Source organism: Brachionichthys hirsutus, chromosome 9 (assembly GCF_040956055.1).
Source record: "Brachionichthys hirsutus isolate HB-005 chromosome 9, CSIRO-AGI_Bhir_v1, whole genome shotgun sequence".
In the NCBI taxonomy this organism is placed as follows: Eukaryota; Metazoa; Chordata; class Actinopteri; order Lophiiformes; family Brachionichthyidae; genus Brachionichthys; species Brachionichthys hirsutus.
In genome coordinates this window covers 14,499,734-14,510,685 of record NC_090905.1, presented here as the reverse complement: position 1 = coordinate 14,510,685, position 10,952 = coordinate 14,499,734, and the positions used below count along the sequence as shown (strand labels likewise).

Genomic DNA, 10,952 nt, shown 5'->3' with positions numbered 1-10,952 from the left:
TGACTGTACACTTGTGTGTGGGAAACCCAGGAAATCCAGGCTCCCATGCACCAGTGTCTATTGTGTTTAGTTTCCTCCTCTCTCTCCAAGTGTGTGTGAGTGTGTGCGTGCGTGTGTGTGTGTGTGTGTGTGTGTGTCAGTGGTTCCCTCATGCTCTAATGAGAAGGATTGAATTTGACAAAGTTGGCTGGAAACAATTTCATGAATGGGTCAGGGGCACGGTGTTGGTACCGTTAGGTTCTGTTGTAATAATAGTTTTACTTCAGTAACAGCGAGTGTGTGTGTGTGTGTGTGTGTGTGTGTGTGTGTGTGTGTGTGTGTGTGTGTGTGTGTGTGTGTGTGTGTGTGTGTGGCTGCCTCCTCCTCCAGTTGAACAATCTGTCCAGAACATCCACACAAAACAACCCACAGCAGCAAATAAAGAGCAACATCACACGGAGTGGGGGGTGGGGTTCCGGACCGGGTTCCGGACCGGGTTCCGGACCGGGTTCCGGTCGGACTCTCTTTGGCTCTGGCACCGGGTCGGGCCGTGTTTCCGGGCCGTGTTCGATCCCGTACCGGCGAAACAACGGACGAGGAGGGACTAGCTGAGGTGTCCTCGTGGGACGTCCCCTGTCCGTCCAGAGACGAGACTCTGCGGGACAACACATTATCCTGATTCTGTTTTCCACCCCCCCGGGTCACCGTGAACCTCTGTGCTTTCTTTGGAGGTTCTTTGGGCTTTTTCTGCCCCGTTCGGGGGCTTTTATCTCGGCTCGTCACATTCCATCTGCGTGGACGTTCGGATGAGACCAAACACGGAGCGGCGGGAGGACGTGTTTCACAATCTCACAGGCGTTCTGTTGTTGCTCCGGCGGCTGGGGCCCCACATTCGGACTTCATTAAGCGCCGCCCTTCAGGTCGAGTCGGGTGCTGCGGATTCCGACGGTCTTTAAACACACCAGTGCAGCAGGAAGCGGCGGGGATGTTTGGAAGGCCTCCGTAAATAAACGGAAGAGGATGGAGGTCACGACTTTCTGGCTGTCGAGGTTTCACAACAACGTTGTTGTTTAAGCCGTCACTGGGTGTTTGTATACGCGTCTGTTTCCATGGCGACAGGTGCATCCTTCAGGGTAACATGTTTGACATCGAGCTGCAAAATCTACGCTCACTTAAACATCTGAAGCAAACATAAATAAATACGGGCAACACGCGCACGCACACACACACACACACACACACACACGCACGCACACGCACGCACACACACGCACACGCCTGCTGCAGAGTGAAGCGGGTTGTTGACATCCGGGGCAGTCGGGGTGGATCACGAAGCCAGCGGAGGGGCAGGTTTATCATTTACTCATCGAGACACACAACCTTGATGCTCTCGTGTCGGGGCACGCTGTTGTTGTGTTGCCATGACAACCTGTCACTCAGAACGCTCGGCGTGCCACAGCACAAACATTTTCACGTCCTTCCTGCCACAGGACGAAACATCCCTTCGCACTCAGCTCGACTCACAAACAGAAACAAAGACGCGCCCCCACGTTTGTTCCCCCACCCTGCTAGATTCCTTTGCTGGGGGGGGGGACAAACGTGGGGGCGGGAGAAGGTATAACACACGAGGTCCTGATTAAAATCCTGACAAAACAAATCGATAATGTCTGGAATCGATTGATTCCACGGGCTCCTGGCGAGCGTGGATGGCGGGGGGGGGGGGGCGGGGGGTCCAGATAAAGGTGTGGCTTCAGGGTCTTTACCGCTCCATCAACGTTGGGTTTGCTTCGTTGACCTCGATGATGCTTCTACTTAGCCCCGCCCCCCCATGCAGTGAGCGCCGTAACCTTCAGAGATAAGCCTCCACCGGCTTTATTTACGTCAATCTCATTGCAGTGCAAACATTTAGTATTAAAATATCGTCTTTAACAAAATGTACATTCACGTAAAACGTCTCCATAAATACACCTTCAACAAAAGAACTCAACAAATATCGAATCATTCATAATATATCTCTGAAAAATAACAGCTAGTAGTACATATACCAACCCGTATTATACAGTAAGAAAATATCCAATTTACAGTAACTATCGTGTACAGAACAATTCACTTTCCAGCAACTGTTAAACGCAAACGTATAAAAATCCTCATTGTTCTATCGCTTAGAAGTTAAAGTTAGCATTCGAGCTACCGTTTAGACTTCAAGGAGTGGGACGGTGTCGTTCAGTCAGGTTACGGCGTCCAAACCGCCGGCCGCCATTTTGTGTACGAAACTCTTAAAGCAGGGGTCCCCAAACTTTTCCCTTCCCTGACGGAGGGCCGGGGTCAGTTTGTACAGGACAAGTGTGATGATTGCAGGGGGGGGCCTGAACATTTAGGGGCGGGCTGTAGTTTAGGCTTCGTCTCACCGTCACTACTACACACAGTGACATGAATGTCTCACACCCAAAACCAGTCTCTCTCCAGCATGATCACAAACGACCGGAGAGCTCGTCTGAAACCGGCTGGATCAATCAGCCGATCCAATACAGCCGCCGAGGACCAAACAACAAATTACCGTAAAGAATCTGTACGCCGCACACCCCGGTTTCGAACCCAGGACCTTCTAGCAGGGAGTCAGGTGTGCTAACCACTACACCACCGAGACCTCGATGGCACCCTGTCAAACATTAGGATCAATAGACAGTAGCATTGATGACTTTAGGCCAGCTGCACTGGTGTTGAATCCCTGTACGACGTCACCTGGTCGGAGACACGCCCACTCCACATAACTCATAATGAAAAAACACAGCGTAGCGTCGTAGAACACAACAACACGCCGTGGTCTGAGATGACAGGTATGACACCGGCGACGCCTCAGGTTCCCTCACCTATACGGTGGCGTAGTTGGTAGGGTTGCCGACTTACAGCCGAAGGAACTGGGTTCGCATCCAACTGTGGGAGTGGGGGTGGAGCAGAGGTAGCAGGGTAGGCCCAGGGCCTTACCTGGGCGGAGTGAACTGGACCATTAGTCCACTCCACTCCGCCCAGGTGTGCCCTGGACCTACCCTGTTGCCCCTGCTCCATCTCATTCCCATTAGTGGGATTCGATACCAGGGCCATTTTGCCCTCCTCAACAATGCTGCCAACTATGCCACCGTGTCGGCGAGGAAACTTGCCCTGTTATTACAAAGTTATTACTATGTAATAAGTTATTGAGGAAACTTGCCCTGTTATTACTATGTAGTAAGTTTATATTTCAGACCAGAAGAAAGGTCCATGGAACATTAACATTCTGGTCGTCTGGGATCATCATTAAAATTGTCCCAAATGAAAGGAAGAATGCTTTTCTTCAGAATATTAATATATTCTCCACTATCAATATTATTTTTAGGAAACAAAATATCGAATTAATGACCCCTCTTAAAAGCACAGAATACCATTATTGATCCCCCACCGGCTACCCATGTTGTATGGAAAGGAAAATAAGAAAATGTTATTTAGGGTCTCTGGTATCGTTCAGGGAGTTTGGGGACCCCTGTCTTAAAGGAACCGCTCCGACCCTTTACAGGTCAACGAAAGGGCAGCCACGCAGTCGTGCTACAGCTCAGCGAGAAAGCTTTGATATGTTTATGAAAATAGGTTGGCACATTTAAAAACCGGCTACCTGTCTGCTGCAGGAGGAGGAGGAGGAGCCTCCCGCCCGACGTCGAACCGTCCCAAAGATGGCCTCGAGTGCCGAACTCATGAAGACTGATAAAAAAAAAGCACCTTACATTCAAGAGGACCGCTTCCTGTAGCGCATGCGTGTAGGAGCTGCAGGCCGCGCATGCTACAACAGATCAGAGGAATCAATGGCCGTGGTTAGCCTCACCGCGATTAGCATGCTACACCGTCAAATACACGGAGGTTTGAACGTTCGCTTTCTCACACCAAAGCAGCTTTTAGTTCATAAAAATAGTCAGAAAACAAGCACGCGTTTAAAAATCACACTCGCACGATACAGAAAGTAAGTGTTCTAAGTCATGCTCCACAGAGAGGCGTGGCTCGCTACGCACACGCCACCGGCTACATGCACGATCAGGTCGGGTCGGCTACAGCATGCGGGGTCGAACGGGCCACGGGCCGCTTTATTGCTACACCTGGACCAGGAAGAATCTGGAAGTCTAGCATCGCCGGGAAACACATGAGCACGTAAAGAGCCGGGAGTTCGGCTCAGGTGAGGGGGGGGGGCAACGACCAAAGGCCCCGACGCCGGCTCCGCCCATAATGCCCCCCGCGATGCTTTCATCTGAATCGCTGTCTAGCTTGCCAATAAAGGATCTAAAAGGCAAAGCAAATAAATCAATGGCATCTTGAGGAGTGGTCGCCAAGGCAACAGCACTGATTTGGTTTTGAGAGCAAAAGGGTCAAGCTGAGGTCGTTGGAGGACTTCCCCCGATGTGGAGCGAGGCTGTTCTGGATTCGGCATGCCGTCGGCGTCATGGCGAACGCATCCCGCGTCCCGTTCAGGACACCTGTCGGAGTCCGAAACACGGCCCTGGCCTCCCATTGGATGATCTCAGCCTTTCTGCACCCCTCGGGGAGTAGAAGAGAAGCTAACAGCGCTACCTGTTTGTCGTCTAATCAGCTCTCTGCTACTCCCATCTTGTTTTCCACGTCACCATGGAGACAGCATCCGTCACACCATCGCAGTGGGGACAGAGGGCAGAAACCTTGAGGTGTTGGTGGAGGTGGTCAGTTTGGCCACGCCCGGGCTTGGCGTCCTGATTGTGGCGTAGGTGGTGACGGTGGGGGCGGGGCTCAACCTGGTGCACACGCTACCATGGGCGAACGCGCTGGACCGCCGCTCAGCGTTAGACGGCCGGCTGCGTCCTTCCAGGAAGTAGGTGAGCATCTGACCTTTGCCCTTTACGCTGACCTGGCCGCGGCACACGAAGGCGTAGCAGCCGGCGATGAGACGGTGGACGTCTTCTGTCACCTGGAGAAGAGACACAGACCGTCGGTTCCCCAGAACGCCGCCTCAACAAAAACCGTGTGCTAAATATGCTGGAATGCTAGCTTAGGCTGGAATGCTAGCTTAGGCTGGAACGCTAGTTTAGGCTGGAACGCTATCTTAGGCTGGAACGCTATCTTAGGCTGGAATGCTAGCTTAGGCTGGAACGCTAGCTTAGGCTGGAACGCTAGCTTAGGCTGGAATGCTAGCTTAGCGCAGCCGTGCTCTACCTGTATCTTTCCCTGAACTCCGGTGCTGTCCATCCGGCTTGCCACGTTCACCGTGTTCCCCCAGATGTCGTACTGAGGTCGTCGGGCCCCGATCACGCCGGCCACCACCGGCCCCACATTGATTCCTGGAACGACCACGAACACGGCTTGAGTTTGTACTTCCTGCTGCAGGATGCTGCAGAACCAACATGCGCCGCCTGCCACCCACCCTGAAGCGCGATTAAGAACCCTTCATGCTAGCATCTAAGCTAAACGTGGTGGTATTAGCACTAGCCTGGTGTCTTGTTGCTTTCAAGCTCTCATTCTCTTTTCTTAGAAACAATAAACTCCAACAATCTCGTCCTAATCTCCTCTTTATTACCAGAGGTTTATTTTCTATTTGTGGGGCAGATCCTTTAATCTGTTTATGCTATTAATACGAACTAAAACGGCGTGAAAGGAGACTTAGCTTTGTTTTAGGTCTTTGCGGTCACGGCGTGCCTGCGTCATCGCCGCGATGCAGTTGGGCAACGTTTATTTTATTTTGTACTTACTGGAAACCCAGCGTTGCACAGGCTCCTAAACCCCCCCCAGCCTGGGGACAGGATGGCCCTGTATACACCAGGCCACGCTGGGATTAAACAAGGGTTCCCGTTGCAGGATACCCAACACAATGGAACGCAGAACGCCAGGTCCCGCTGTGACGAGCTTCCTAGAGGTGACGCTCGTTCTCGTTCTGTGGTGCATATCCTTAAACTCGCCGGTGTCCTGTGCAATGGGTCAGACCGGGCCCTGCCGCGTCCAGCTCACCTACTCGCAGAACAAAATCGTTGTACGACTGGTAGTTGATGGCGTCCAAGACGTCAAACATCTCGATGGCGAAATCTGACACCGTGCATAAATGTGAGGTGATGGACTTCTTCGCCTGCGTGACAGAGGAAACGTCACAGATGAATGCACAAACGCCGCCGCGTGTCGTCCGTGTTAGACGGACGCGTGTCTCTGCCATTTGCAGAACGGCCCTTTTTGTTTGTTGGCTTTGCAGGACGCATATAAACTTTAGGAATGCGGGATACGCTGACGCTACGCAGGCCGCTAATCCCCCGCAGAGGGTTTGAGGATTGAAACGTGACGAGGCCCTGAACGTTAACACGACCTGCAAATAGTAGGCCTTTCAAAAATATGCATTCTGAACAGTTTGGAATGTGCTAACGCCCGGCGGCGCTAAACGCAGCCGCTGCTCGGGTACCTCGGAGGCGGTCGTAGGAACCAGCCCGACTGCAGCCATGTAGGTGCTGCCGATGGTCTTGATTTTCTCAATGTCCCTGTAACACTCTTTATCCATCAGCTGGGGGGGGGGGGGGGGAGGGGAGAGAAGGAATCAGGGATGGAAAGAGGAGGACAGCGTCAATAAGGCAAGTTCTCATAGTCCTAGTTTGGGTTTGGAAGCGATCCCAAGTTAAAATGGACCTCGTCGAAGTCGGCGATGATCTCGTTGAGGAGCCGGAGACACTCCACGCCCATGTTGTTCCCGTCCAGTTCGATGTAGAAGTCGTTGAAGTTGGCGATGGAGGCAAACAGCACGCCGACCTGGGCGTAGGACTGGTAGTAAAGGTCCTGGAAGGAAGGGAGACCGTCAGCTTCACCGCGGGCTCCCCATCAGCATCCAGGCCTGCGGACTCAAACCTGCATCAACCTGCTCAGAGCTTCTCTCAACCCAAAGCAAAGATCATTTAGCGAGATAAGATGGATTCCTGTTCCCGGCCCAGCCCCTCCACAAACATTCATAAAACTAACTTTAGGACAGATACGCGTGAAAACGGCGTTTCCTCCTCGGCGGAGGTCGCAAAGGTCGGAGCAGTGGAACGCTGAATTCCAGGCAGCAGAAGTCCGGCGTGTGGGTGAACTTTAGCCCAGAGGAGGAGGGGGGGGGTCACCAGAGTGCCGGAAACGTACTTCCTGACTTCCTGCCCCCCCGTGTTTACTAGTCTGGGTCTGAAACGGTCCCTGCACCGCCTGATGCACCGTCTGCATGCCGATTTGAACCGGCTGTCTGCGTGGCTGTATCCCTCCACCAAGATGAACGGAACTACGTACACCAGATCAATGTTGATCACCTCAGTTATGCAGATCAATATTATTACCCGGATTATTTACCAGGAAATTGGGAGAAGAGTAAGGTTGAAGAATTCAGGAAATCTGTGCCTTCATTCAGACTCTGGATGGTTGGATGGATGGATAGAGGGATGGAGGGATGGATGAGGGATGGATGGGTGGATGGATGTCTCCATCCCTACAAAAGTCACAGATTTCGTGTTTCCAAGCCACCGTCCTCTTGTTGGCATGTGAATGTCCTGACAGGATGTGTGCTTTCATCACTTCCTGAGAAGGGGGGGGGGGGGGGGGAAGGAACAGAGATCAGTGGATACGGACCCACTTCAACACCAACACATGGCTGCTGCTATTGTCCTAAACAGCTGGGATATTTTCCTGTCTTGACGCCACCACCTGACACGGGGGTCCTCTGACCCAGCACGGGGGTCCTCTGACCCGACACGGGGGTCCTCTCACCCGGCACGGGGGTCCTCTCACCCGGCACGGGACAGTCAGACGAGTAGACTCCGCCTTCGTTCGCGTGTCTGTTCAACTTCCGAGGAATTTTAAACCGAGGAAGTTGTTTTGTTCAAGAACCGAGTCGCTCGAGAACCGAGGTTCTAATGTACATTTAACTGTATTTAGTTTATATTACTCATATTACTCAGCTATTTAGAGTCGAGCCCAAACACGCCCGCGGGTGCTCACCATGTTCCGGGGGTTCGACATGAGGAAGTGCTGAGCCACGTGAGCCGGCAGCAGGTTGAACAGGATCCGTTTGTTGTCCAGCTTCACCTTCTCCATGTCGTCCCTGTCCTCCTCCGCCTGGACGGCGCCACCAATCAGGAGAGGCAGAGGTGAGTGATCCCGACCCAGAACCGGGGAGGTCCAAACACAATCAAGCTGCGTGATGACATCTCTCGACCACTGGGGGGAGATAATGCTCCACAGACACGCGCCGTCACAGCTGTTCTTAAAATAGCGCCGGGAGGATGTGATGAATCTGATCGAACGTCGGATGTTCTTAAAACGCCCCCCCCCGGTCACCGTGTGTGACTGCGTGGGTGTGATCGGGATGCAGGTTTGGGAAGACCGGATGAATCCCAAATGACAATCAGAACCCGGCTCGGATCAGCAGAATCGTTCCCATGCGCTGGTGATCCAGGTCAGATATGACCCCTTCTTTATGACCTCGTCTTCAGTTTTCCTACCTGAGTCGCCCACAGGTAGTCGAGTCGCAGCTTCAGGTCCAGCTGCCGGGAATGAAGAGCCAGCGCTCCAGAAATCAGCAAGACGGCCAGGACGGGATCGTAGCCCCGGGTGTGGAGGAACCCTCCCCTGAAAGTCCGACCAGGAAAACTCTGCGTTCATCCGCGGCAAATTCAAATCGGCTGAAGAACTAAAAACGAGGCCCCTCACCCCACAGCTTGGCGATAGCCGCTGGTCTCCATGACGACAGTGTAGGTGACGGAGAGGAGGAGGAGCAAGACGATCTTGGGGAGCGAGGAGACTCGGAGGTAGGGCACGAGGGTGAGGGTTCCGGCCACGCAGGACAGCAGGGCGTACGCCATGTTGGGACCGGGTCTGTCCACCCCGGTGCCGTTGGTCTCTGGGGGGACGCCGTCCACCGAGTCGCTGGCGTTTGTCCCAACCGTCCCCCAAGGAACACACCCCACCTGGAGGACGACGCAAACGACAACGTTTGTGATGAGGTAATAAAGCAGCCTCTATGCTAGCCAAGCTAACCCCTGTGTTAGCATTAGCAGACAGCTACGTTGACACACTCACCACACAGGCCTGGGTCACGGAGAAGGTGAGCAGCACCAGGAAGACACACAGAACCGTTCGGACCTGGATGGTGAGGCAGCCCGGCTGGCACTGAAACCAGAGGGGGGGGGGTAAACGGAGCGCTCATTCTCTGTCCTGCCGTGTCCGGAGGCGGTCCTACCTGAACGCTGGTGAGGTGCAGGTACATGACGCACGCCACGTGGAAACACACACACAGCACCAGCAGCAGCAGCACCAGCATCCCCCTGGGGGGGGGGGGGGGGGGGGGAGCAGTGAGGAGGGCTTCCCCAAAAGGCCAGGATCGATCCGATGACGTGTGTGTGTGTGTGTGCGTGTGCGTGTGCGTGTGCACGTACTGTGGCACCATTAGCAGATAGATCAGGCCGAACAGAGCAGCGAGGATCAGAGACAGAACCACGGCGCTGATGAAATGCTCGTCGTGAACCTGCTGATACTGGGAAAGGACGGAAAGCACGTCGACAAAGGAGGAATTATTGATCGATCGGTGCTTCCTCAAACGCTCCAGTCGATAGTCAAACCCGGAGGAGGAGCGGTGAAGGGGAGATAAACACAAACGTAATCTATATTATCATTAACGTGCAGCGTCGCATCAGGAAGAGGAGACGCCAATAACTAAGCTCCTCCTCTTCCTCCTCCTTCACGGCAATAACAAACAACACAAACGAGGAGGAGGAGACTTTCACCGATACCTGCTGGGGGAGCCGGGCAGCAGGAATGGCGTACCGTGCCTTTAAGGCGTCTGGAAGCCGTCTGCATGTTTGTGTTTGGAACGATCAAACAGTGGCTTTCTTTGACGCGCCGATCCACGAGCGTCGTGGTGCACGTTGTTGGAGGTGTGCACGTCGGCTCCGTGCCCTACATTTGCCGCTACCGCCCCCCCCCCCCCCCCCCTTCCTGCAGCCCGGCAGAGGCATTTAAACCCGTCTCCGGAGGGCCGTGATCCCAGCCTGCGCACGCTTCTGTGATTTTCTGCTGCCTTTTGTACCGCAGAATTAAACTCTGAGCGATAAACGTTAACCTCCATCACACACACACACACACACACGCACACACACACACCCACGGAGGAGAAGTCCAGCAGCATTCGGGATCTAGAACCTTCTGGTATGCTTTCAGTTGTTTTTCTATGTGGCCTTGTGATGAACCCGGGACCCGCTCAAGAGTTCTGCCTGTTAAACGGCAAACAGCATGTGTCTTTAGACACGTTTTGAACCCCCCCCCCAGCGGATGAGAGACACTTTGTGTGCAGCGTGGGAGCCAAATGTCCTAATTTGTCTCCTCCATTATCTGCGAGTGATATTTTCATGACTTGTAAAACATGAAAACGAGTAACGGCGTTTTCGGTTCGACGCACAAACCGGTCCCTGCTCTGGCTCCTTTATGGCTCCGCCCACGCACACATGGGAGAACGATATCACGTGTAGCGCTCAGACGTTCCCAAATCATTATCTTCACCCCCTCCTGAGAGGGTGGGTGGGTGGACCCCCCCCCCCCCCGACACACGGATATCATAGCCAACAGGCGTGGGAGAGCCAGAAAGGGGAGCGAGTCGGGCGTGCACGTGAGAGAACGAGACGGAATGAGCGAACGGGTGGCGACTCACGCGGCGCTCCCTGTCTCTGCTCCTGTAGCACAAGGTCACGCAGTGGAGGTCCGTCGTCTCCGACTCGGTCTGCCGCGCCTCGATGAGTCGCCCGATGTAGCGGTTGACCCGCGTCCCCGGCGACTGCTGCACAGCGGTGGCGGAGAAGGACGTCCGACTCCTCATCTTCTCCGGCGCCGTCCGCAGGGCGCGCCGCTGTGAGACGGCAAAGAGACGACACAATCAAGGCGTGCAGAGGCGGAGGCAGGGGCGCCGCTGCTGCAGCTCCGTCCTCAGCATAGTC

At 54.1% G+C, this 10,952-nt stretch overlaps 1 protein-coding gene across 1 annotated transcript in view; it reads right to left on the bottom strand.

Moving 5' to 3' along the window:
• Nucleotides 1-4,639: 4,639 nt before the first annotated feature.
• Nucleotides 4,640-10,952, bottom strand: part of LOC137899573 (adenylate cyclase type 1-like) — an 11,987-nt gene continuing 5,674 nt past the window's right edge. Inside the window, 12 exon segments of the mRNA XM_068743610.1 lie at nt 4,640-4,939; nt 5,185-5,309; nt 5,974-6,088; nt 6,413-6,511; nt 6,634-6,780; nt 7,966-8,082; nt 8,469-8,595; nt 8,677-8,933; nt 9,046-9,135; nt 9,206-9,290; nt 9,402-9,499; nt 10,670-10,864. Of these exon segments, the coding sequence (XP_068599711.1) occupies nt 4,640-4,939; nt 5,185-5,309; nt 5,974-6,088; nt 6,413-6,511; nt 6,634-6,780; nt 7,966-8,082; nt 8,469-8,595; nt 8,677-8,933; nt 9,046-9,135; nt 9,206-9,290; nt 9,402-9,499; nt 10,670-10,864 (1,755 nt within the window).